Source organism: Coturnix japonica, chromosome 2 (genome assembly GCF_054131305.1).
Source record: "Coturnix japonica strain WE chromosome 2, WE-NBRP24, whole genome shotgun sequence".
Lineage (NCBI taxonomy): Eukaryota > Metazoa > Chordata > Aves > Galliformes > Phasianidae > Coturnix > Coturnix japonica.
Window position 1 is genome coordinate 72130015 of NC_140664.1, and position 27608 is coordinate 72157622.

The 27608-nt window shown below is 43.7% G+C and overlaps 1 protein-coding gene across 5 annotated transcripts in view; it reads left to right on the plus strand.

Moving 5' to 3' along the window:
- Positions 1–208: 208 nt before the first annotated feature.
- GFOD1 (Gfo/Idh/MocA-like oxidoreductase domain containing 1) overlaps positions 209–27608 on the plus strand; it is a 58253-nt gene continuing 30853 nt past the window's right edge. For 2 of the 5 annotated variants that reach the window (XR_001553287.3, XM_015854705.3), the window contains exon 1: positions 209–461. Coding sequence is in view for 2 of the 5 variants with exons in the window: in XM_015854705.3 (XP_015710191.1) it covers positions 209–461 (253 nt within the window). In the remaining 3 variants the exon portion in view is untranslated. Of the gene's footprint in view, positions 462–25039; positions 25171–26145; positions 26167–27015; positions 27038–27608 lie in introns of those variants that run through there. The other 3 variants (XM_015854707.3, XM_085540218.1, XM_085540217.1) reach the window with 3 other exon arrangements.

Genomic DNA, 27608 nt, shown 5'->3' on the forward strand with positions numbered 1-27608 from the left:
CATGGCGGGGGAGCGGCGCTGCCGCCCGCTGTGGAGCGCGGGATGGTGCGGGCATGGCGGCGCTGCTGAGGCGTTGCGGGGCGGCGGGGCCCGCTGACAGCGGGGAGCAGCGGGAGCCGCGTCCCCTTGCCATCCGTTCAGCGGCTGCCCTCGGGTGCGGGCGGCGCTGAGGGCGAGCGGGGGACCGCCGTGCACCCGCGCCGCCGCCATGCTGCCCGGCGTGGGGGTGTTCGGCACCGGGCTGACGGCGCGGGTGATCGTGCCGCTGTTGCAGGCGGAAGGCTTCGCCGTGAAGGCGCTGTGGGGCCGCACGGCCGAGGAGGCGGAGGAGCTGGCCAAGGAGATGAGCGTGCCCTTCCACACCAGCCGCATCGACGAGGTGCTGCTGCACCAGGACGTGGATCTCGTGTGCGTCAACCTGCCGCCGCCTCTCACCCGCCAGGTCGCCGTCAAGACGTTGGGTGAGTGCTCGGGGCAGCGCCCGGCTCGGGGTTGTGAGGGTGGGTGGTGGTTCGCAGGGCGCTCGGAGTGACACCGAGCGTCTGTAGCCGCTCCCCGTAGCGTGCTGGGCTTATGAATGATGCTGGGAAGCGGTGCGGCTGAGCCTGGAGCTTGCTGATGCAATCTGCCAGCGACGGAGAGAAAGAATTGAAACAAAAAAGGTGTTCGCTGGGAGCGGAGCCGTTCCCGGTTCCCTTTCACCTCCGCTTAGTTTGGCTTCCTCCGGCTCCCCAGTGCCAGCTGTTTGCCTGCTGTGGAGGTATTAACGCAGACTAAACAGCTCCGGTCTCCCTGTTGTTTCGGAGAGAGATTTCTGCTGCTCGTTTTTAATGTGAATGGAAATGGAAGTTACGGTGTGTCGGAGCAGGTGGCAGCGAGGGATGGGAGCTGTGGCTTTCCCTCCGCTTCCTCCCCATTCCGTCCCTGCTCGGTGTGAGCTGCCGTGCCCCGGAGCGGATTTCTGTTCTGCTGCCTGTTCATCAAGTGGGGCTTCAAGGTCCTCTGGCCAGCAGGGACAGTGCCTTTCTGTAAGGAAAGGATGTGGGTCTATTGAATAAAACACCACTTCTTTCATTTTTTGATATGTTTGTTTTCCTCTTGGGGCTTCCAAGTGATATCCTATCTGGTGATAGGACATGGGCAGCTGTGCCAGAGGTTCTGCTCATAGAACCTCGTCTTCAGGAGGGCTGAAAGTGATGTCCTGCATTGCAGCAGATTGAACAAAGCCAGTTTTGTTCATTGATACACCCTAGTCTGGTTTCCACGTGGGGAGAGGCATATCTGTCCTGGAAAGCTGCGGACTCCAGTTTATTTCCTAACCTGTATTTTGCTTTCTGAAGCCCCTTGTTGCTAGAAGTGCTGTTTTTGGGCAAGGAGGTTTTGTTATCAGAAAGCAAGAGCCTGGCGAAGCAGCTGATGGGTTTCCATTGCGTGCCTGTGTTTGCACTGTGAGTTTTCAGTGCCTTCAGCCCAATGCCTTCTTCCTGGCGTGGGCACTGGGGCCAGGCAGGTGTCCTCACAGCTGTGTGGGCTCAGGCAGTACCACAGGAAGCGTGTGGTTGCGTTGTTGTCGCTAGTGCTGTGACATGTAGGCACGTATTGCTGCTTTATGCTTATTTTGGGCACAGTGGCCCAGCCCTTCAACCACTGCTACAATGTGAATTTATCCCTAGCTCAGGAAGTCCCCAAACTATAGCTTCCTTGAAGCATGGAGGGAGAAGCAAGCTTAAAAGCTCTGCTTCCCTCCTGTAAACTTTTCCGCTGGTGTCTTCTGCTTATCTCTGTTAGAAACAGAGCCAGATCCAGTTCAGGGGCCTGTTCTGCACTTCTCAGCTGACTTGCTGCTTGGTAATCTGGAGGGATCTGTGCTTAAATATTTAGGTGAGCCTGGAAACCAGTCTGAGTTTTGAGTAAGGCTGTTTTCCTTTCTCACTGAGCAGAAATGTTCAGCATCATTCTGCTTTCTTCCTGCCTATGTGCACCAGCAGTGCAGTTGTGTCTTAGGCCTGGCCAGGAAAGAGGGTGGTTTTGCATGCAGGCACGCAGTGTGTCACCAGAACCCTTGCTTGTGTTTAGCATCAGAAGGGATCCTGGTACACTGTGAGCCTTCACCTCATTAGAAGTTGTCAACGTAATCCATATTTGAGTCAATTAAATGTGACTTTCTTCGGATGCTCACTGGAATTTGCATCGTGTGACTGAATATCTGCTGCATCACTTGAAGTGATTGCTGCAGGTGGAGCTGAGAAGCCCTTGATGACATTTCATCTCTGCATTTTAGGGAAAGCTGCAGCCATTTCTATATTTCTGGTTGCACTGGTACTTGAGTCCAGTCAGTTTAACTGAAGAGGATTTATTCTTAAGGTTCCTGTGAATGCTTATGTTTTGCACTGGCACTAAATACCAGATGTTCTTCAAGAGTGTGTCTGGAAATGTTAACCTACTGACTGTGTTTTTGCTTCCTCTCTTGTTCAGCTATGGACAGAAGCACTAAGCTACATGCTAAGTATCCACTACATACTTCCAGTCATGTCTGCACAGCATTATTTTTGAAATGTTTGTGTTGCAGTAGTACCTGGTAGGAGTCTGTTCTGCCTGGGGGCCATGCAGGCAGAATACAACTTTCCCAGCCCTCTGCAGCTTGTTCCTCTTAAGAGCACTTAGATTTGTTTGCTGACCAGTGCTTCTGTAGTTGATTGTGTTTATGAGGGACCATCTTCATGAATAAAGGAGCATAAATTGTGCTGCTGGGCTCCTAGAGGTGGTACAGGCCTGTCTTTTGGAAGGTGTTTGCAGGAGCCTGGTGATGAAATGCTGGCAGAGTATTGCTAGGCCTACCGCTGAGATCGAAGGAACATCACCTGTGCTGAAGTAATTCACAGATCTGATGTAATCTGTAATTCACTTACACGTTCTTTTGCACTCACTCAATACAAATTATTAAGAGGTTACCGGGCTCTAGCTGTGGACCAGCTTCTGTGAGCCACACTTTATAATGTGCTAAGATCCTCTTAAGGTAAAATACCATCACAATTATGAATATCAATGTAATATTTATCCTGCAATACTGAATTTAAAACTGACTGACGAGCAGTGATGGTGAGCAGAACAAGCACTTGGAAGGCAAGCGACTTTGTAACGTTTTAAAAGTGAATTATGGGCATCTTATTGCAAAAGAAAAAGTCAGATGCGGTACTGTCTATCTTCAGTTTGCAGAGCTGGGAAGGAAGGGCTGTGTTGCTCTTCTCACGTGGCAGACATGAGAAAGTGAGTCCAGAGAGTGTGCTGGCAGGCAGCTGCAAGCCTTCATCTTGCTAGAGTGATGGCTGTGTGTATGTTAGAAGAAGCAGAACATAGCACGCAGCTCTGCCATTGCCTTTATCTCAGTATTGCAAACCTTTCATTTCAGTCTGGTTCCTATGAAACTCCTGGGGTTGAGTGTACAAGACAGTTAAGATCACTGTCCAGGTACCATTGTAAAATGAACAAAACAAACAAAAAAACCACCTTGTTTCTCTCCTGGCATTTAAATCAAATGCACTTTCCCACTTTTTCCTAATGAATGTAAATGCCAGTTTGGGTGCTGTGGTGGTAATGTAGTTTGGGTGTCTATTGTGGAGCACTGGAGGTGCTGGGGCACTGAATTCGCATTGCAGTGACACACCCAGGAGTGAATTACAGCATCCCTGACAGACTGAGCCCTATAATGCAGAGAACAGATCTCTTATTGTTATTTTTCTTGACCTTATACCTTTGTTCTTAACTGTACTGGCCACTTCTACCTGCTGTGGTGCTGTGTTGACTGGTTCTCGCCACACTCCTACTGCAATGGCTGCCTTTCGTGTTACTGGGTTTGGGGCTTGTCCTTGACCTACACAACCTGTCAGCACAAGGGACTGTCAGAGTGAGAGCTCAGCGGGTGAAGGAATTGGGTCTTGCTCCTGGAGTTACCAGCTTTGGGAGGATGTTAATTAAAGGAGCTTAGAAAGAGTATGTAGATAAATGCAGAGAAAGGAAAATCTGCAGAGATAAAAGAACAATTTTCAGGTTTCCCCGTGTTGCTTCGGCCTTCCTCTAAAGACATCTTAATGCTCAAGGCTGACACTACGTAACAGAGATTTGCTATGTGACTTCAGATATAGGTAGCTGAGCCTAAGCACACTGACCTGTCTGCTTATTTGAGACCTAAATCGTGCTGAGGCATACTGCAACTTATTGCCCTCTTCTCTGTACGTACAGCAGATTTTTGTCCATTTATCAGTAGCGATAGCAAAGCATCAAGGATTAAAATGGAGTTAAATTGCGAGTGCAGCCAGGACTGGTGTTTTCCACAAGCTGTTACAGTGCAACAACGCCCTTCGCTGTTAATATCAGCTTGCCACAGCGTTATCCGGAGTTGCTAAGAATTGTTCTGATTTCCTCAAACCACCAAAGCAGAAGCCTTTACCCTGCTGTGTATTTTTTGTTACTCGTATAATAACCCTGTAGCTCACATGAGTGAGCTGTCAAAGTCGGAGACTTAATTTACAAGGTCAGCATGCATGTGTGCAGCAGCACCGCAGTCCTTACAGAAGAATGATCTCAGGTCTTAAGACTCGATTTAAACAGATTTATTTAAATGGCTGTGTAATTAAATAGGAACAATCCCTTGCTCGGTTCCCTAAATTGATTTAAGGCCTCGTCTGTACGTAGATTTTGTGCTGGTATAATTATGACTGCAAGGGTTATGATTTCTTGAATGTAATAATAGTTTCATGGCCATTAGAAGTCCAGCTGGTGTGTGTGCCATTCTTCATCCTTAATAATTTCTCTCTCCTATGGAGGTGCTAATGGTCACTTACATGTACATGGAGAGCATTTAGCTGGTATGAATTGGTCTTTACTATAAGTGTGGTCCAGCTCTGACTGTACTGGTATATTATAGAGCCAGTTCTATTTAGCGTTGCTTGCAAATGATACTAAATCAGGAGATGACATTGACTCCTTTGAGAGTAGAGAGGCCTTGCACACATTACTCCAGCATAGCACAAGATCAATGTGCCATGTGATTGTAGGCATTACAAAGCTAAAAAGTTGCCCCGTACCCTTGAGTGCTGTAGGTGCCCCTTGTAGCTGCAGTGGAACTGACATCCAAGGTGGTAGAAGTACAGATTTTAGTATTACACAGGTCAGCAGTTTCACTCTCAAACTAACAGGAGTCTTATGGTGTTGTTGTGAATGGGATCACATTGGGTGTATCCCCTCTCTTCTTTTGTGAGGGGATCGTAGCAGCCTTCATTTCAGCCCAGCCAGGGCTAATGATAAAAGTTATTCATCAGTTATGACTTCTAGGTCTCAGCATGGTGATGGACACAGAAAATGAGAACGTGGTGAGAGACACTTGCAAATGAGGTATGTAAGTGGGTCTAATGATTGACAGTGATATAAGAATAAACAAAATGATTTAACACGGGGTTAAATCAAAATAATTTTGATTGTTTGCGACTGTGTCTGAGTTTAACTTCAGGGTAAGAAGTGATGCCTTCAGTGCCGTTTAAGCAGCAGTCACAGCTTTAGTGAAGCAGATGGGGGTGGAAAAAAAAGGTAGCAGCTTTGTTTTGCATTCTGATGTTTCCATGACTTTTATCAGCAATAAAGACCCTTGTTTTGGCACTTCCTTGCAGTGAATGTTTGGCAGCTCTAGCTCTTCCATCTGGTCATTATTTGCCAGGAAATGCCCAGAAGAGAGGTCATGGTTGAATTAAATACCGTCTCTAGGGTGTTGGGCTTCATACAGCTAATGAGAGGCCCTAATATAGAGAGCTTTTCAAAATCCAAGTAGAGTCAAGCAAGGACAGAGAACCATAAAATAGTAGTTATCCTTATTGCTGAATTGATATTCCATAAAAATGTGAAACGAGGATAAACTGAGCACTGACAGTTGTTCTCTAGGTATTTATTCGTGTGCATTGTGCATTTGTGTACTTATATTTGTACATATAAATCTACACATGCATGTAGACATGAATGTACATATATGTGCGTAAAAGTCGAGTAATGTTCAGGTGAAAAATATTTAAATTAAAAAATTCCTGGAAGTACCTCCCCTTCCTTCACTTCCTCCGTCCATAAAAGACAATGCAGTTGCTACTGGTTTATATGAGAGTAGGAAAGGGGTGAGATAATTGCTTAGAGAACATCTGGAAAGTGCTTAGCTGTCCATAATGCTAGTCAAGCTCGTGTACATTAAAATAAATGTCAGAAATGTATCTCTGAAAGAGACGTTTAATAGCTGAGATTTTGATGTTGCTTACTCCACTGTGAATGCCAGTGAAGCTCTGCTGAATCAGAGGAAATAGGGTCATCTGGAGGAAAATCAACCACACAGCAGGGAGAGCAGGTTGGCCCCACAGGAATGTGTCCTCTGAACAAAGACGTGTTGTGTCCATTTAGGAACTGATTGATGGGAGTCTTGGGACACCGTTGTGCAAACCTTTGCTGACTTTGGTAGTCTTCTTGAAGAGAAAGTCACAGAGTCACAGAATGACCCGGGTTGGAAGGGACCTCAAGGATCATGTAGTTCCAACCCCCCTTGATTCCTTGCAGGAAATATTTGTTGGGTGTAATAATTAATGTAAGTAGGAATTGTTGAAACACGTAGGAAGGTGACCTGAGCTTTGTGTCCTTGACTTACAGGTAGAACTCATTGCTAATGCTGCTGAAGAACTCTGCTTAAAAATTACTGTAGTTAGATGTTCCAATTGTGATGGCCTACTTTGCTAAAATAACCAAAGTGTGTTTGGATGTGGTTTGTGACTGCTAACACAGTTTCTGAGAGCCACACACATGAAGTGCTAACACTGCTAGTAATTTTTTTTTATGGACCCCATCATCTGACCTTTAGGAAAAAGCATTCTGATGCATTGAATGCCTAAAGTGAGCAGAGTCTTATGCTTGCGTGTCATATGTCTGATGAATGCAGCCTGAAAGTACTCATCTGTGTGCCCATGTGGTGTGACTTTGTGTTGGTTAGAAGATTTCTTTGTCTTTCATCATGGGCTGCCCTGGTGGTGGAGGTGTTTAAGAAACGTTTAGGTGTTGTACTGAGGGTCATACTTCAGTGGGAAATATTGGAGATAGGTGGACGATAGAACTGGATGATCTAAGAGGCCTTTTCCAGCCTTGGTGATTCTATGATTTAATACCAGGTCTTGGCATTTTTCAGTCCTGATCTGTCTCTTAAGGCTGCTTGTTCACAGCCTCCTCATTCAGGCAGAATAAACTGGGGATGCTGGGTGAAAATCAGCAGAGTGCTGGTGGTTGCTGCAATCTCACTCCATGTTCTGTAACTGTACTTAAAAGGAGACTGCACCAAATAGAATTGAGCTGCCAAGAACCACATGCAAGACCTTTCCTTCTCTGGCTGTGTCTGCATTTCAGTGCATTTCCCCAGATTAGTAAGTAGGCAGTGCTGTTAAAAACATTCCCATCAGTTGGTGCTCAAAGGAAAACTGGGATGATGCTCTACCCATCAAATCTACCATCAAATCTGCCATTAAAACTTCTCGTGAAGCATCTGAAATACACTGCAACAAGTACAGTATTAAGTGACCTTATGAGCACTGAGGTAATGGGTAGGGGAAGGAAGGGAGAGGATCGTGAGGCTTTTGCTTACCTACTGCTCTCATATATCCTTTTGTTGAAAAGGATGAATAAAAGTTAGCTGCTTGGGAAGTGACTAAGATATGAGGTTAATTTGATAGCATAAAAGAATAAGAAACTGTTGTTTTGCTACCAAAGAATGTATTTTATCAAGGCAGGACGTGGCTTTCACTCTGTATTCAAGAGGATTGTGTATTTCCAGAATTCACACATGCACTGATAAAGGTTTCCTGCTCGGCATTATTGGGTGTTTGCATTGCTATCAATGCAACCAGGGTAATAATGATCTATACTTTCAATATTTAAAACTATTCTTCTGATCTTGTGGTGCTAGCCTAAGTTCTGCATGGGCTGGATGGAACCTGCTTGCTGGAACTGATCACATCATGTAGATTATAGTCTTGTGGTTCTAATGAGTGCAAATATATGTGCATATTCTAATATGTATCAAAATCTCTACTTAGAACACACTTGGAATAGCTTCGTGCTGGAATTTGAGGTTTGTGAAGTGACTGCAACTATTAATGATATCAGAAAATGAGTTTCAGACTAAGGCGATCTTTGCACCTCTGATTGGAAAACTGTACCATGAGCTTGAGTTTCAATATAATAGAGCTGTGCTGTTCCGGTCTCTAAACCTGTAATTACAAGAGTATGAGAGATGGATTTATGTGGGCAGTAGTTAGGATATTAATTAAAATACCATGGCTCATGTGATTAACAATATCTGAGATTTACCTCTAGATTTCCTCAAAGAATTTAATCTTTGATCATACTTCTACCTACATGCATGCTAATGCAGCTCAGGCTCTTTCCCACGAACATATGGATGCAGTTTATTCTTCCCATGTTTTAAATTGAATTATGAAGATGTAGAGTGAAGGACTCCTTGGACAGCTGGGGTCAGGAATCTGTTTGCAACTGGTTCCCAATTTCACAGGACCTATAGTCTGTTATCTGGTGAGAGGCAACAAGGATCATGATTTCAAAGTTGAATGCTGAAAGGTCTGGTGGGGTACTGGTGTAGGCTGCCCAGAGAAGCTGTGGATGGCCCCATTCCTGAAAGCATTCAAGGGAAGTATGGATGGGGCCCTGGGTAGCCTGATCCTGGTGGGTAGCAGCCCTGCTCATGGCAGGAGGCTTAAAACTAGGTGGTCTTTAAGGTCCCTAACTCAAATTACTCTGTGATCCTGTTGAGACAACTTTGACCTTCCAGACCTTTCAAATTGTCCCACCTAGAGTCTGAGTAGTATTGAGAGTGTTTCAGGACTCTGAACTTATATGTGCTTGGAATAAGAAGACTTTGAAAGCTTCTGAATTGTTACTGGCAGAAAGTCATATCTTTGAAGTTGCTTTGTTTCCAGCAGTGACTGTTTTGTCCCAGACTTCCAAAGAAACTAGTCTGCTTCCGAACATAGTGTTACACAAAATGAGAAGCCAAACCCAATCAGTTTTGTTGTCCTGGGACTTCTGTGAGGTAGAAAAGAAGCTCTAGACAAAGTTTTGTGTATTTGTTATTTATTTCTTTTTAAACAGATACCTTTTTTGTGTGTAATGTTTGCTTTATGGCTGATAGCTTAATTGCCAAGTTTTGTATCAGAGCAGGTGGTTAATCTGTAAACGCTGGAATTGGGATAAGGAAAGTACCATTCATGATGGAAATGTGTAGTGAAACCTGTGAGTATCGTGCTGTTGTATAGCTTAAGCAGCAGCAGGCTTTTGCTGAAATGGAAAATACTGTATTGCTTTTGCATGGATGGTTTTCTTATTCAGCATCTTCCGTTTGACTTGTTACCTTCATTTGAAAGCAGCACCAAGGACGGGACATGTACAGGGATGTGGGGACAGCTCGGACTGTCAGTTATCAAAGCCCCGGACTAGGGTTAGAAACCACACAGGCTCTTGTCACTTCTTTGCTCCCTTTTGCAGGAGCCAGATGCTTGCTGCAGGTTTCTTAAATGTGAAGCAAATGTGGGAGGCCGTACCCATCTCTTGTGTAAAACCTCCTGTTGAAAGAGTATAATGTGCTTTTGCATTTCTTGTCTTTGAAAATACATGCTTACCCAGAGCTAGGAATCATCAGATAACATCTGACTGGAAGAGGAGGATGTGTTTCAAGGGCTGTCCTCGGGGCCTGAGTGTGAGACACCTCCCTGGTTAGAAACAGAGGGATGACTATGGGAAGTTGAAGTGGAGACCCGTGATGCTGACAGCTGTGTCCAGAGGAAACCAGCTGAATAAAGGTCTGTGAGGAGTGAGTGTGATGGAATAGGGGTAACACAGTGCTGTTGTGGCAGGACTTGCAGCAAACGGAAGGGGAAGGCGGGTGTAGCTGGTGGCTGTGGCTGTGTCAGCGGTTCAGAGCGCTCCTTTGCTCACTTCCTCGCTGGCCCTGGGCTGTGTTCCCACCTCCATTCCCTCTTGCTGGTCTGTAGTTGCTCACCCTCTGAAGACTGGGCAGGAGTTGCACTCAAAGTGTCTCTAGGAGTGAGTGATGGGATGCAGCTGGGAGGAGGTGGCTGATCCTGGTCCTGTGACAGGGCTTGTGCTGTACTGGGAAGGGAGAACCTGAAGGGATGCTGGAGTGGAGGAAGACAAAACTGAATTTGATGGGAAAGAATTCAGTGGGAGCTGTAGCATCTCCAGCACTGATACACAGTGAATTAATGAACCCTCTTTGGAAATAAAGCTGCTTTAAAAAATGATAAAAGTGATGTGCATCTTTTAATGTTCTTTCTGCAGACTAGCTAGAACTTATCTGAGGAAGGTGCTCCACATGTAAGTTCTCTATGTGGAAATGAACTTCATCGATTTGACTGAGAAATACAGGCACTTGCCTGGCACCGCCACCATGGCCTAGCTGCTACGACAATTCAGCCTGTATTTAGAGAGTGGGTAAATGTTGTTTGAAACCTCAGACACAGGTTTTGGGTTCCAGGGCAAATCTTTGCTTCTATTGTCTGGGGAGGGGAGCAGCTTTTGAGCAGAGCTCTGTCAAGACTTGGTCACACTTGCTGCCCTCAGCTCTGTGTCACAGCCCTGCCATCTGCCTCATTCAGCTGTCACCCAGCTCCTGTGAGGCTCTGTCTGTTAGCCAGAACTGTGTTACGATGCTGTCTGGTTCTGGCAGTGGTTCACCTACGGTGTGTTTCAGCCATGCAGCAGGCATTCTTGTAGAATCACAGTATGGCTTGGGTTAGAAGGGACCTTAAAGACCACTCCATTCCAACCTCTCTGCTGTGGGCAGGGTTGCAAGCCCCATCCAACTGGCACTGAACCTTCCAGTGATGGGGCATCCACAGCTTCTCTGGGCAACCTGTTCCATCACCTCACCACCCTCTGAAAGAATTTATTCAGAATATTCAGTCTAAATTTGGCCTCCTTTAGTATAGAACCATTACCCTTGTCCTATAACTCTGCTCCCTCACCATCCCTCTCCAGGTTTCTTGTAGGCCCCTTTAAATGTGCTGGAAGGCCTTAGTGTTTTCTCTTTAGAATCTTCTCTACTCCAAGCTGAACAACCCCAGCTCCTTCAGCTTCCCTTCACAGGAGAGGTGCTCCAGCACCAGTGCACAAAGTTACTTCTTGTTGTGCTTGATTGGAGTTAAATGCCCCAGTGATTTATAAATAAATAATCTTCCTAAGAGCATTTCCGTGACCTCATTCCTTATGGAGACCCAGGCTGGAATTTCCTATTGTGGGCCAATACTGGATTATATTTCCAGAGCTTTGGGAGTTCCCTTCAAGTGGCTGGTAGGCAACAAATTGCTTGTAGGAGTTGTTAGACCTGTCTGTGGCTGGGTTAGGCCCCAGTGCAGAGGAGCAGCAAGCAACATGGGGCTTTATTTGCTCAGTGTTTCTGCTTCGGGTCAGACAAGGCTTAAGGTCATGCCTGGGCTACATACAAAGGGCTTTGTGTCTGAAGGGGAATGAGATGAATAGAAGAAAGGTGTTTAGGTCCTCATGAATCTTTCCTGAAGCTTTTATGTACTGTTAGACTCTGAAGAGGGAATGGATGGCAGAACTCTTTTTTAATTGGTGCAGGCTTTCCACTTTGTGAATTAAGGAGAGTAACTTGAACAAAAACAAACAAACACAGCTTGCCAGGATGTGGATGATGTCTTACATGAAGAAAAATCAAATCCTGTCATGTTGCTTAACGTGAGGTACCATCATGTTGTCTGCAGTCACCTACCTCCTCTTAAATCCCTTAGGGGAGAAAAATGTGATGATTATTTTAAAAAGTTGCAGATGACACAAATGGGGGAATTAAGATACAAACCAGCTCAATTTTATTGATTTATTTTCAGAACATATTGGTGGACCTTGAATTAAAAAATGCAGAGGAACTTGTGAGTTATAGCTAGTTGAGTGTTGTCTATCTCTCACTCATTTCCATGCAGATGCTGGCACATTTCTGAACTCTAGGTTTGAAGCAGAGAGCTAAGGGACCTGTCACTGGCTTGCTTGGTTGGGCCCAAGGGAGCGTCTTAGCTTCTTCCTAACATGGCTATTTCTTGAGTTTGCATGACACTGTGTAGTTAAACTATGTTCTTCTCTTGGTTTTCTTTTTATCCAAGTTTTTCTCGTGTGAGTTATTTTGGGTTAGATGGGATTTACAAGGAGGAGCGCACATTACATTTCAAGGTTTGCTTCTACCATTGCATTGACGTACTGATTCCCAATCCCTTAGGGACAAACCTCTGGGCTAAGAGCCAGAATTTAAGATTTCTCTGTAGGGTGGAGGACTGTTTTGTGATTTCAGCCCCTGTGAGTTCACCCTCTCCCTCTTGTGCTGGTCCTTCATTATTTAACACTCCACCCAGCCAGAATGGAATACGGCTGGTTTAGCCTTTACTGTGGTCCTTATGTGTAGTCATCTGCTTGGGAGGCGTCGATGTAGTTTGATCTTCTGGTGACTCTCGTTTTTGAATGCTGGTACATCCCTGCATGGTGTTAAGCCATCTTTGAACCTTGCTGTGTCACAGCAGTGTATGCAAAGAATAAATCCACTGAAGTTGGTCAAGTAACACCAGCGTGAAACTGGAGTGAACAGAAAATCACATCTTTTTTTTTTTTTTTTTTTTTTTTTTTTTTTTTTTTTTTTTTTTTTTTTTTTTCCCCTCTAGATTATGTGTAGCAGAAAGCAGTGAAAACCTCAACTGAGCTTGGGCTTGTTCAGCCTAGAGAAGAGAAGGTTGCGGGGTGACCTCATTGCAGCCTTTCAGTACCTGAAGGGAACTTACTCCCAGGAGGGGAGTAAACTCTTCGAAAGGGCTGACAATAGCAGGACACAGGGAAATGGTTTTAAGTTAAAAGCGGGAAGATTTAGGTTGGATGTTAGGGGGAAGTTCTTCACTAGGAGAGTGGTTAGGTCCTGGAACAGGCTGCCCAGGGAGGTTGTGGATGCCCCGTCCTTGGAGGTGTTCAAGACCAGGTTGGACGGGGCCCTGGGCAACCTGATCTAGTAAAGGCGTATGTTTGGTGGCCCTGCCAGGCAGGGGGGTTGGAACTACATGATCCTTGAGGTCCCTTCCAACCCGGGTCATTCTGTGATTCTGTGAGCTCAGAGAATTGCAAAACTTGATTTGCCTACTATAAAATTTGCCTACAATAAAGAGACTGGCAGAATGTACTGAAAATAATTTCAGAGACCACAAGCTGATTTGAACCGTGTCCCTGGAGCTACACAGACTGTGTGTTGTGTGTGAACTTAATAAGAACTCACCCTCCTCCAGTGGGCTGGGACATGCAGAAGTGGTTGCTTGCTTCACCTAGTTGACTGGCACTCTGGGAAGGGTCTGCTGTTTGTGGAGTGGAGAGAGCAGAGGCTGCTGATATAATTAGATTGATTACCTCTTGTTTGCACGGTGATCTCAGAGTACTTACAGGAAGCCCACTCGAATTCAATTATGACTTGTTAGTGCTGTGTTTGGAAGACAGCAGTCAATGTGACCAAAAGTTAAAGCACACAAAAGCAATGCAGAAGGGAAGGGTTGCTTAGGCACAAGTGTACCTGTGCAGTAACCCAGTGTTCTCGTAATGTCTCATCCTCGTACCTCCTCTATACTTGCAGTGAAAAACAAAAATAACTGTTGATTGTGTCCTGCTTCAGTGTACTTCTGAATCATAACCTTGCAAAAGCATACCTCACCCAGCGGGAATTCAGCAAATCCATTTAACAGGCTTATGGTGCTGAGTGTGAGATGTTTCAGCCCGGCTGGCTGTAACCTGGCATAACCCGGTCTTGTTCATACTGATCACTATAGCGTTAGTGAAGGAAGTTTGTGCAGGAGCTTGGTATTGCATGCAGTTTCTTCATGAAGTGTGTTGTGACCAGGGAGCTAAGCTGATGCAGAAACATGGAGTTGCATTGGTTAGAGTAGTCAAAGAAAAGCTAAACCCCAAAGACTAACTAAAATTAGTCAGCAGTCAAGTACCATCATGCTGTATTTGTCATTCCTGGAGGCTCGGGTTTAGGTGACTTCCTTGGTAGTTGTCCTTCTCTCTGATTTTAGTCCATCCACAATGCTAAAATGGTAATTTCTTCTTTTTCCATCCTCCGCTGCTTACTTGTATTGTCTAAGCCATGAGATTACTGCTGTTGTACCTTTAATGTACTAGGAGTAAAACCTACTGAAAACACTATGATCAGACAGAGCAGATTAATGTCGCCATTTGATTGTATTGTACTAAGCTTTATTTATTGCTCTCTGTGTAGCAGCAGTAGATATTTCAGCTTGTACAGATGTGCCGTGATGTTCTTAGTCCAATGACTGCCTTATCTTATAACAGCCACAATTCATTACAAAAAAAACAACAAAAAACACCAAAAACAAAACTGACATAATTGTGACATACAAGAAAAAACAGTCACATTGTATCTTTGGAATTAGCTGCAATGAGTTTATAATGGAAACAGCTATTTAGGTTATGGTTTGTCACCAACAGTCAGACTCCTATTGCATCATACACTTCTAACCATTTGAGTAGTCAAAACTGTTGAGGTCACCTAGGCAATGTCTTGCATAGGGAAGAGTTGCAACTAATTTTAAATGTTTTCCCGTCTGGAGATTTGTTGTTTTCCTCAGAAGGTTGTAGCTTGAGTGAGACTCTCTGCTGGAAGACTCTGACCTTTGCAGTCAGAGTTCTTCATTCAGTTCCATTATTCCAATGTAACTTCGACTTTTAACACCTCAGTGAGTTCCCTTTAATTCTTTATTTTCTCCTCTTTGGGATCACATCCACCTCTGTTAAGGATTTCTGCATTGCTGTGTCATACATGTAATTTCAGCAGCCACATTGAAAGAAGTCTGTCTATTAATGACATATGTCATCTTTTGGACTGCATGCAAATGACATTCAGATGGGTTAGAGAGCCAGACCATCATGGTGGACAAGCTTGGGGGTGGATAGTTCCTCACGCTTGGGTTCCAATGTAGGTTTTATTCAAATGGTGTGGTAAAAAGCAGAGTAGCTGCCTCCATGATGCCTGTGGTTGCAGTCCATCTTCTGATGTGATATTGGTGACCCATCAGAAGTTTTGAACTGTTTAAAGCCTGTACAGATTACACTGAATGTGTCAGCAGTGACTGTTGTGGAGCTGGATGGATTGTGAAAGAAGTGTATGCAAGAAAACTGCTGGGACTGCACTGCTGAGGGGTTGTGTTTTCACCCTTTACCACTGTATGTATTGAACAGGATGTGATGTGTTTTCACACTGCTGTGTGAAGCTGGTCTGTGGGACACTGCTGGAACCCATTAGGCCTATTGATCACATCCATATCAGGCAGGAAGACAGTACCTGTGGTTTTCCATCTCTTCAGCGACCAGTTTGGTCTAACGGCTCTTGCCATTCGAGTGGGTGATGTTCTAGTGGTATTTGAGAGCTCATGGAAAAGGGTGGTGAGCAGCTGCTTAAAACTGACGTGCACTCTGTGGAAACCATTTACAGTTCTCTATCCTGTCCTGAAGCTGTAATTTTAAAGCATCAAGGCAGAACTCTATTCTGAGGTCACTCTGGCCTTTTTGTGAGGCTTGCTTAAGTATTTGAGCACGATAAGCTTTATACAAAGAAACTCACTTAGTTTGCTCTGTAAGGAAACCCTTATCATGGTTTGACTGGGCATGATATTTCAAATATAAAGATCTTATTAGTGAACACTTTGAGGTTGCTGAAGAAAGCTAGACTAAGTGGGATTCTGCTGAATGTTAGCCCAGCCATATTAGATGCTGGGGACATTTAAGTGGGCTCCCCAAGTTGCACCAATACATTATAAATTGTGTGGACCCATAGCAATAACCTGACCGATGTTTTCCTCGGGGAGGATTGCTGAGGACTGAATGAACAAGGAAATCAAAACCCCTGTACTTTCAGGTATTTGGCCCTGTCTGGACTGGAATGCTGTGGAAAAAGTCATAGCTGTGCAGGAGCAGCATACGGTTCCCTGGGGATGTCAGTCTCATGCTCCCACAGGCCTTAAATTCAAGAACAATAAACTGCAGTTCTTGTATTACAAGACCCAAATGTAATGCATGAAGAACATGTGGCACATTAGATCTGGTTCATACAGAAACTTACATCTGGTTTACAGTCTTTGTAAATATGTCATCTTAATGCCTTTCTGGTACCTATCAGCTAGGCTCTGTCTCACTTGCATTACTCAGACCTGACAGCTTATGAAACTCAACCCTGAACTGTAAGACGAGCACTGATGAACTCTGAACATGAGTGAATAATGGTCAGTTTTGTAAGAATTTATTCTCCTGAAATCAATCAGAAGTTGTTGTTTTTTTCCTTAAATTCTTCACTGTCTCCCTAGCATCGCTTTAAATCTTTATCCCTGTTTAATGGAGAAACCCCTTTACTTTCTTTATTAGAACAGAATTACATCCAGGTATGTACACCACCACCAAGCTTTGGGTACCCTTCCCCGCAACATGTTACATGGTATTTCTCAGAGTTAGTGGTTTGAAGTTATTAGCCATCTGGTTGTTCTTCGAGACGTTTCTTTCTAGTTTAATTAATACATATTAAATTCTTCTTTAGACAGGTTTCTGAGTAAGAGTCACTTGCTAATACATGAGAGCACAAGGCACAGATACCTGCTGTGCCACAAGGCTTGTGAGTAACTGAAGTGTTGCGTGTCTACCTCTCACTAACTGAATTGCCCAAATTCTTTGGACAAATTAAGCTGGGCTCAGCATGAAACTTGAGAGTGCATGATCCGGTGTGGCTGGTGCTTGCTAGCACTGTTTTGAATGAGAGCACTGATCTTTTAAGTAGCCCATAGAAAGCAGCAGCTTAATTCAGTCAGTGGTACTTGGAGGAGAAAAAAGAATGAATTCCCCAAGGAACTGCAGGCATTATGAAAATGATCTTAAATAACAAAATGATCTTAAGTAACAATACATTCTATTCTAGCTTGGACAGACGCTGAAGACTTTGGGCAGTAAGTGACTAAAAGTCACTGGTCTGTGGGATGCTGAAGTAGTCTGGAATGGAACCAAGGTCCATAGATGTCTACAAGAGTTGCCCAGTGCATGCAGCCAGCTTTGGCCTGGGTCCTCAGATGAGTTTTCCAGAAATACTCAGCCTTGTTGCTTCTAACTGCAGTCAGAGCAGGGAAGCCAGCACTGAGCCTTCTTGGGCTGCTGGATTGAACTCCCTCTGTGAGTGGTTTAAAAGCATGGAGGGGAGGGGGCGCAACTGCCTTATCAAGTTAGATGCTGTATGTTCTCCCAAGAGCTGTTTTTGCAAGTGGCTTAAACTCAGCTGGGAGTACAATGTGAATTGTATTCCTCTGCCCAGATGTGCTATGCTGGTGGCAGTGAAAGATGTCTGCATAACATAGTGCAGCTTTTTGACCGGATTTGTGAGCTTTTGTGTGGAAATTTCTTAGCTGTCTGTGAGAAGGAGGCTAGAGAAGAGGTTTCAACATCCACGTTCCCTCCTGTGGCTCCTGTTTCATTAACCTGTACTTTTTCCTGGGCTCTCTGGCTCCTGTCTTCAGGCTGTCCTTCACTACGCTTGAGCAGGCAGTGAGATTGATATGGCAGCCTCCATACCCTGCTTGAGGGTTGCAGGATGATTCTTCAGTCACTTCTGAATTCTGATAATTCTTCTAACTGAGAAACAAAACACAACCTAAACACAGTAAAAACAAGAGCAGGCCTTCCTGCAAATACAAGAGCAGGCTGTTTTTCCCACTGAGGCTATCTGAGCTAGGCAGCCTTTCCCCTCTCATCTTCAAAGCCCTTGATTTAAGGAAGGAGAACAATTATGCAATCAGTAAGGATAATGGCTATTTACTTTTGGAAACAATGGACCTGATGAACCACAAAAAATGACCTAATTTTCAGAAGCACACTTGCCTTGGAGCAAACTGTCTTGGTTTGGAATGTAAGTGCATTAACTTCGTGAGGTGGTAGAAAGTGACCTTGTGTCACTGAGATTGTCTCTTGAGATTAATGTGGCCAACATCATGGAAGTACATCAAGTTGGAAATCTATGCAAAGATATTTAAAGTAATGAACACGTAATAATAATAATAAAACACCACAACTTCATAGTGATTCCAAATTCTCAAGCTTATTAAGACAACTTGCTGTAATCACCTCACTAAAAATATGGCTTTTCTCTGACTGCAGTAGGATTTTGCCACCAATTTATCGCTGTGTGGAACATAGCTCCCCTGTTTAGACATGGCCACTTAGGTTACAGTATAATTACTGTCTCAGTTAAAATGTGTTGGGGTCTGTGTAGGCAAGGATAATGGGGTGTTATGTACTGATTAGCATATCCTTAAAATATAGGTAGTAATGGTTTGGCTTGCTATGCAAGCTGGCAGTGGTGGGAGGGTAGGACTATTACTATTCCTTTCTCAGATCTTTTGATGCTCCTTCCAACCCGTGTGCCTGCAATACTAAGACCTGTATTGTATCTTCAGCTTGGGCTGAAACTGTAACTACTCTATTTTGAGCAGTTTTGGCATTTATGTAGGCTTATTTTTCAGACTGTGTTCTGAGATTTGTTCCAACTAACTTTCTGTTCTTTGTTTTTATTTTGCATTTTGACCAATAAACCTAGCTGAAGCTCTTTCCACTTCACTGATGCGTGCAGGAATAGTGTAACTATGAGCACATGTAGTTTTGAGCAGACGCTGCAGTAAAATTCCCTTCTGATGCTTTATGCCATTCAGGCCTTTGCCAGTGCTGCTAAGTCACCCAAAAGCCTGGATTAAAAATATCTTGCACAGTCAGAGATGGTTAATCTATGCTTGGTTTATATGCCTGGGAAAGCAAAAAAGTTTTCTTCAGTGGTTGGTTAGGCCTTTGACATTGTACCAGCGGTATGGCCATGCTTTAACCCTCTCAACGTGCAGAAAACAAGGAGGATTTGCTCTATATTTCATTCAGAAGTATCTCCTGAATCTCAAGCTTTCAGGACCACTGATACAGAGGACTTTTGAAAATGGGACAAAGCTTAAAATCATGCTTATTAGAGGTGGAAATTCCCAGGTAAGATTTCTGGATGATTCTCGTTCAGCGTGGTTATTCCGTATGATATTATTATACTTGAGCATATGACACAATGAGCTACAATTAGACTTTGCTTTCCTCGTTGAGGAACTTGTGCTGGTTGCACAACAGAAATGCTATTGCTGACACAGCTGTTCGGCTATATAGATAGTTTTATACTGGTTCAGTTTCTTTCAGTAACAAAAAACAGAATAAGCTATGCTATAATAAACCATGATACCCATATAACTTTTTGCAACAGATGGACTGAGGAGTATGTGAGTGCTTAAGAAAGATTTAAAGAATGACTCTAGATTCTTGACCATGGTTGTTGCCCTTTTCTGTGGGTGTCTACTAATAGGCCATATAATTAAGTCAGGATGTGCATGCTCTGAACTATTTTGTTACAGAATTGCAGGTTTACACCCACGTATTCAAGAATAGCCAAGGTGGTGATCTATTTTGTTTTCTTGTACCTCTTAGCCCTTTTGTACACAGACTGCTTATATCCAGAATAAGCCAATATGCCTATGGCCATACATTAAATCTGCATTGTGTTACCATGCAGTATCTACTACTGTTGGGTTATGTATTACTGTATTCTTGGCCCTACCTGTCACATGAGAAGGGTTCCACCATTCTAGGCACTGTATCAGCACAAAGGAGAAATCTGATTCCGTCTCCTGAGGTTCTCATCTTAATAGAAATCAATATATAACAGGTGTCTATAGATAATATGTAGGAGAGTAAAGAGAAAAGACAAGCGTTGTTTTACGTACCAGATGTCAGGTGAAAAAGGTGGAGGAGGTGAGCGTAGGGGTAGGAAAGCAAGGAAGTGCTTGTTGGAAAGTCTGATTGTTGGGTAGTAGTAAAAGGCTTCACTGGCAGTAGCAGGAATCGATACCTCCTTGCCAAGTGAGAAATGATAGATAGGGTGAAGATAAGTGATGGAAAGCCTCGAAGCCAAAGATAAGATAAGAAGCTTATGTTTGATGCAGGAATGTGTGGAGAGAGCCGGTGGAGACAGCAGTGTGGGGATAGTGATGGGCTGGGGAAGTGATCTATGCTGAGGCATTCTGGATGGGGGAGAGAAAGTTTCTCTTGACCAGGACTAGAGGAAACTTTGTCACAGTAACAATGTCAGGTTTTGGAAGCCCAAGAAGGGAAGAACACTGAAAAGTACCTGCAGGATGTCCTGTCTACTCTGTCTTGCAAAATATGCTAGAATAGGCTTAAAGTGTGTTCTCTACTAGCTATTGCACTCTTAGGTACCTTTGGGAATAAGTCCGATTTCTGTTCAGCTTAACCCTTTTCTAAGTGAAGCATCAGAAGAGCATCCTGTGGAGCTGAGGAACACCAGGAGCAGCTGTCTAAGCAAGGCCTTCAACATAATCCAGATATACAGACCTAAGAAGTGTATGTCCAAGCTAACAGCTAAGCAATACAAGGCTGACCTGTGTTGTCTCTGGATAAAAAGCAACAGGTAGTAAAATCTGATGGGAAGTAAGACATTGCTTCTTCATTGTTGTGCTTGAGCTGAAATGTGGATTTTCTTGGTGAAGTGTCCTAAGGACAGGTTAAGAAATTCACCAAGAGCTGAAAGTGAGAAGTCTGGAAATAGCTGTACCTCCGTGCATTATCAGTTCAGCTATAGCTTGAAACCGTTCGCTAAAATAATTCAGAGATAAGCTGCAGAGGAAGAAGAAAAGCTGCTCAGAGCATTGATAACAGGACCACCGAATATTAGAGGGAATGTTAAGGAAGACATGAGTAAAACAGGAGAAATCAAGTGTAGGTAGCTATAAAAATTTAGACTTTTGTATGTCTCAAGAGACAACCTGAACTAGTGCATTAATGCTGTTGTAGTGTTGTCAGGTCCCATTAGAGATGCTGGATGCTGTATGATTAATACTGTTACAATGATACAGAATATATTCAATCAATGCTTGTATTAGCATTCTCACCGTGGCAAACAATTGAATTCATATTGTGTGCAACAGTAATGAGACAAGAAAGTTATATGGTGATTAATCACTGGCTGCCAATACTGCCACTTGGTGCAGTGTTTTTTTGTTTCTGTGAAAGATATCAGCCGTAAGAAAGGTGGGTTTGATAACGTAATTTTTTTTTCTACCTTCCTCAACTAAGTATATTTGGGGGTAGGGTTGTTCAGCGAGCAAGCTACGGCCAATGGGGACCTTCTGCTTTTGATTATATTGCAGCTACCTTAAGTTTTCTATTGCTAAGACTTAAAATAGCAGGATAAGAGTAGTAGGACCAAGGGAAACTATTTGCTAAAGACCAGAACATATGCAGTTTTTTCATAATGTCAACCCTTTTTCTGCATGCTTTTGTAAAAGTGTAATTTTACTGTGAAAGAAGTACTTCATGGTGAAGAAGTAAATAACTGATTTTCAATTATTATATGCCCAACTATGCTCCTTTTCTCTATACAGGCCACTTTCCCAGCCAGGTGCTGGCTGGCTGTGATCCTACCTGTGGCTGGGGCTTGTATCTTCATATGGGACTTCCTTGCACACTGGACATGGTGCAGCAACAAGATGTATCCTGGTGGTTTGTGGAGGCTGAGGACTATCTGAGTTATCACAGAACATAGCAGAGATCAGGGAGAGTGGTGTTGAAGCTGTTGTGAGAGTAGAATTGTAAGGCTATTCTGGGCAATGGCGGGGGGGGGATGCCTTATGTCCATGGTGTCTCTGGAGAACCAAGGGCCACGTGGCTCCCTTGGCTGTTTGTAATGACTGAGCACTAGTCACTGATATGGCTACATGAGGATTTGTAATTAGCTGGTCCCTATTTCCTATTTGTCCCAAAGGCTAAACAATTTTGTGAGCCTTGTCTCGTGGAGCTTTTTACCCAGCTCTTTTTCCCTTGTTGGAAGCGAGTCTACCTGCTGCTAATGTGGCTGAGGCAAAAATAAAGCACTCTCAAAGAAGGCAATAGCCTGTGATCCTCTCTTTCCTGAGCTTTGCTTTTTCCCCAGCGATTTTACTGTTTAGGCCTCCTGCCTGCTGCTCTAACAAATGGGGGTTTCTGCCCTTTAGAACGGAGCGGTGTAGCATCATTTAGTCACCTTGTAATTCCATGAAGTATGAAACTGTCAAAGAGGTGAATAAACTATTGGTGAAATCTAAGCTATAAATATGGCTTGATTTGCTATTCTTTTTTGGCTGTCTTGTGCAAAGCAGGTGTTAAACTGTTGCATCTTTGACAAGGTATCAGTTAAACTCTGCTTGAACCAAGAACCGGTAGAGAGACCTGTACTGTATGCAGCATAATACCATTGTGACCGACAAGTATGGGTGAGTTCCAGAAATACTGGCCTAGAAATACAGTATCATATTTAGTGATCAGCTTGATGTGTCAGAGCCATTAGATTATGATTTGCTTAAGGAACCCCTCATCTTGGATGATCCTTTGTTAGCGCACTTTGGCTTTGCGAGAGAGATTAGTGTATACAATTAGTGTTGGGTAGTATTAATATCAAGTTAGGAGTGCTAACGCCAGTTTATCTAACGTTTCTAACTGGCTTTACATAATCCACTGGCACTTGTAAATGTGAAATTTTATTTACTTCTTTTTAGCGACATTTGCCCTGTTTTCTCAGTCTGCTACGTCAAACACTGTCGTAGCCATGGAACATCTGGCTGTTGCTCTCAGAGTACAGAGTATTGTGTTATAGTTTATTTATTTATTTAAAGGTAAAAAGAAAGGGAAATAGATGGATGCCATTCCCTTTACTGGACTCTTGTTCCTGTCTGAGCAAAATGACAGTGGGAGCGTTCAGATTGAATTCACAAGACTTGTTGCTGGGAACTTGTTTTACAGCTGGATCTCTTCTGCCTTTATAAACCTCACAAGTGAGTACTTCTAAACAAGTAGTGATCACAGAAATGCCCGACTTGTCAAGCAGCAGAAGGAATTGCCTTTGGGAACGCTGGAGGGAATTGGTCAAAAGTTTGGGTTCTGTATTTCCCCAACCCCCACCCCCACCCCACCCATACATTTCTGTGTGTAGACTTTACATCACTTTTTTTCCATAGAGGCTATTTGACTCATATGTCAGGAGACCTGAAGTCATGGGAAGAAAAGCCCAACCAACCAAATCAGTTAAAATGCTATTTATCCCCCAGGACCCAGTTTTTCTTAGATGAGTGAGTCTTCCTCTGAATTTCAACATCTCTTGTTCAGCCTTGCTCACAGCTCGGTAGTGATTTGCTGTTGGTCAGACTTTTGTGAAGCTGTGACAGCAATTGTGGCAGAATTCAGCAGTGACACCACAGCATGTCCTGAGGTTCTCTGAGTCATGTTCGATTCAGGAAACAACGGTATAAATAGAGCTCTCCAAATAGTAGCTTTACATCATCATCATGTGTTTCCAGTTGGGGGATAAATACTTCCTCATTCCAGTGGTTATATCACTTTTCCAGACCCTCTCTAAAACTAAATATAGTCATGTAAAGTGTCCCTGCACATGTAAACTAAAGCAGCTGAGTCATTTAAGGCCCAGGGGAGTTGTTGAGAATATGCTGTGTCATCCATTGCTAACAGATGCAAAGGGGGAACCATTAGTAGTAAGAAGGAAGTATATGGTCTTCTAGCTGAACTGTGGGCTCGGAGATCAGGAGTTCTGTTGCATATGAACTAGACTTGTGGAGATGACCATGTCCATTTGTTTGTCTGTTGATACTGAAGTGACGAAGCACAGCCCATGACCAAGACATCCAGCTCCCTTCTATGTAGAGGAGGTTGTGGAATCCCCCAGCAGCTACGTGACACCTCTAGTCACTTGTGTGTCTACAAACCACACTCCACTTGCCAGTGGAGTTCCATTTCAATAGAACAGTAAGGAAGCAGAGAGACCTCTTGTACCTGATTTTGATTGCTACTGAACACATGCCCTCCTTGTGTCACTCAGTACACCTCAAGCATCAGCATTGTTGGGTCCTGTGGTGGGCTTTCAGATTCAGAATCATCCAGAATCATTGGCCGCCCCTGGAAGCGTTGATTGTAACTTTGCAATTTCCCATTCATTAAGACAGCAAATTGGAGCAAGAGACATTACAGATGGAATAAGATGCAATCGTGTGTTTAAGCCCTGTGCAAAGGTCAGTAGTATCTGCGAGACTGAAATAACTAATGCAGGGGCCATCTCAATGAGCAACTGCCCTAACACCTCATACTGCTGCAGGGATAGCTGCTTGTTCCCCTGCCTTAATGGCACTATAATTACTAACCACTGCAGAATCTTGCTAGCTGTTCTTGCAGTGCAGTCTCAGAAGACAAATAATAAGCACTGTACACAGGCAGTATTTCAGAATGAGGGGATGGTTCCCTTCCAATCTTTGGATGTGGAAATACAGGAAGAAAATGACTGCTTAGGCGTGTAATTTGCTAGATGGCTGCAGAAGCTGGTAGTCCATGGACAGCATAGCTCTGCGGTGCTGGCAGCACCACTGTAACCAGGGAGGATCAGCCTTGCTCTGTGCTAGGCTTTCTGAAATCCCTTTACCTGAGTCTCTATACCAGAGAATTGTACTCTTTTAGTTACTTGACTGAATATTTTGTATATGCCAAAATGGAAAGCTGCTTCTGTAGTTGTACACCATAGCTTGCAGATGTAAGAACATGTTTTTGTGGGAAAAGCAGCTGTCAGGTGGCACTTCAGTCTTTAGAGAAAGAATCAAATGCATCCTGCATTTACAGTTCAGGCCTTAGTGCGTTACAATCAATGTAAACCCTTCTCATAATTAATTTGGATCTGGCAGACACGTATCTGTAAAGCATATTTGGATTTATTGAGGATATTTCTGATCTTTTGATTTTTTTTCTTCACAGACAGCGGGAGCTCATTCACCAGTATCTGAAATGCTGCCTTGCAGAGCTGAGAGGTGCCACTTGTCAGAAGGCACAAAGGAGCACTTGCCCATGCTCACTGCATTAAGGCAGGGAGCAGTACTCATGCTGTTATTATGGGGAAATTCATGGGTAGGTAAATGGTAATTTTCCAAACCAGAATTTGGCACAGCAGAACTAATTTATTCTTCCTCTTGAACAAAAACAGTACAGGGTTTTGATCGGGCATAGTGATTTGACCTCTATGAGATCCAGCAGGAAACAAATTGGGGAAAAAGAAAACACAGCAGCGGCTTTGCCTGCAGTTCCTACTTTTTGCTCTAAGATGCTTACCAATATTTGTGCGTTATGTAGATGCTGAAATGAAAATTGGCTTCCTCTTCAGCTCTCAGGTTGCCATGTCTCTTAATCAGTCTGTGCACAGCATGAAAAGGTTTACTGTGCATGGGAAGCAGCTAAGCGCTTCAGACGCAGAGAGACTGGGAACCGGACAACAAAGGCTCCTTGTGAATCGCCAAGAAATACTTTCCTTATAGTAACTAAACAGAAAAAATAATGTTAGTGCAAATGTGGCACTGCTGTGTTCAGCTGGCAGAGTCCTGCTCAGTCTCACAGTGAAGATGTTTTTATTCAGCTTCCCTTTCAGTGCCCTGCATTCTGACCCAGGTCATGCAGTATGTGGGTGCCTGGGAGACACCCCCACTTGCACACTGATGCCCACGGACCTGGTCTGTGTCCAGAACAGTCTCGAAGGGTTTGGCATTTATTTCTTCTGTCTTGTTAATCTACGTCAGGCTGCATTTGCAGCCTCTGCATGGCATTCCTCTTTGGTACATACTTTCTCTGTCTCCAGGGCATCACTTGTGGAAGGAGACATTGCTTGGCAGGAGCTCAGGGAACACAAATATTTGGGACTCTAATGGTGAACCGTGTTTCTTTTGATGTTTGTTTGTTCTTTAGAAATGTCCATGTGATACAGGGGCTGACGGGATGTAGAAGCATATGATCTGGTCAGCCCTGGATTACGGTAGCTTTTGTAAAGCATTTTAGCCTTGAGCAGTATTCATCCTCTTGCCTTTTCTGGTTGTACAAGAGGAAGGGACATTTGCTGCAGGCCAGACTTAGAAGGTCAGTAATTTAAACTAGTTTATTTTATTTATTTATTTATTTATTTATTTTTCTGTGGCATCTGTAGGCTCTCTTCAGGATCAAAAAAAACTGTATTTGAAGTCTGTAAATATACATGTTCCTTTCTCTTGTGACCTTATTGAGCACAAAGACAGGCCAGGAGGAAGTTGTAACAAAAACAGTTAAACAGATTCGGTTGAATCTTTATGAAGAAACATATTCTGATACTAGAAGAAAGAATTAGCGGGAAACCTTCCAGCCATTCTAGGTAGGTGGCATATATTTTTATCATTAGAGCATTTTTGGGTCAGTGAGTTCAGAAAAGTCTGTGAAGCAAAGCACCTCATCCATTCATAGAATCATGTGGGTTAGAAAAGATCTCTAAGGTCAACTAGTCCAGCTGTCATTCAAACAGTGCATGCTTGATCCAGGAGGTTACTTTGGTCTGTTTTTCTGACTAGAGCAGCCTCAGTGTGAGCCCTGGCAAGAGACTTCTGCAAGCAAGTCACAGAACAAAACACTCAAGAGCCCTTTTCTCTATGCAGCTTCTGGAGAAAACCTTTTGTTTAAACAAAGGGAACCAAGCCAGTGGTGTCTGGAAGGACTTAGGCTTCAAACTGAGATGAAATCACTTTTGATTCTATCTGGAAGATACATTCTGGGAGCAGAAGCGAGCATCTTAAGGAACTGTGAGATGGAAAGAGTGGGTGGTGACAAGTGTAGCATGGCATGAGAGGATGGCAGCTCTTTTTTATACCCCGATAGTGATCTGAAGGACCGAAGGAAGGTCTCATACCAGTACTGACAGACACAATCTGCTGAGAATTGAGTCAATTTAAGAAAAACAAGCTGAAAGTTTTGCCCGTGGCAGGTAATTTTGCTTTGTCAAATATTGTATTTTCACTGTCTTGTCACATGGGAGCCCACTGTGAGCACTGTGTATTGCCATAAAGGTGGAAAGGGAAAAACAACTCCTTTCACAGCTCACATGATTTGTCACATTTTTCTATTTTTAAGATAACTTTCTTGCCAGTGTTGCTGTACACAAAAGCCCTGTATAGGTTTTTGGGAGATAGGCTGGTAATGCATGCAATGGTATTAAATTCAGAAACACCAAATGGGAAGAACAGAAAAGGAGAAATGACATCATTAAAGGTGTAGGATTGTGGGCTTCATTCAGTAGAGGGTAACAGGTTGTGGATATATGATCTACGATCTTAAGTAGCTTCATACCCTTGTTGCTACTCAGGATAAAACCTGCTTTGATTTCCTCAAAGCCTGCATGGAGGTGGCTGAATGAAACCCACTTATTCTTTTGTACACTGTATAGACACAACAAGTTGATGGGGCCTGCACAGGAAGGTGAAGATGGGGTGGTAGAGAGAGGCACCAACAGTAGTGATTGGAGAGGCAATGGTAAATATCTTCTGCAGTCTATCTCG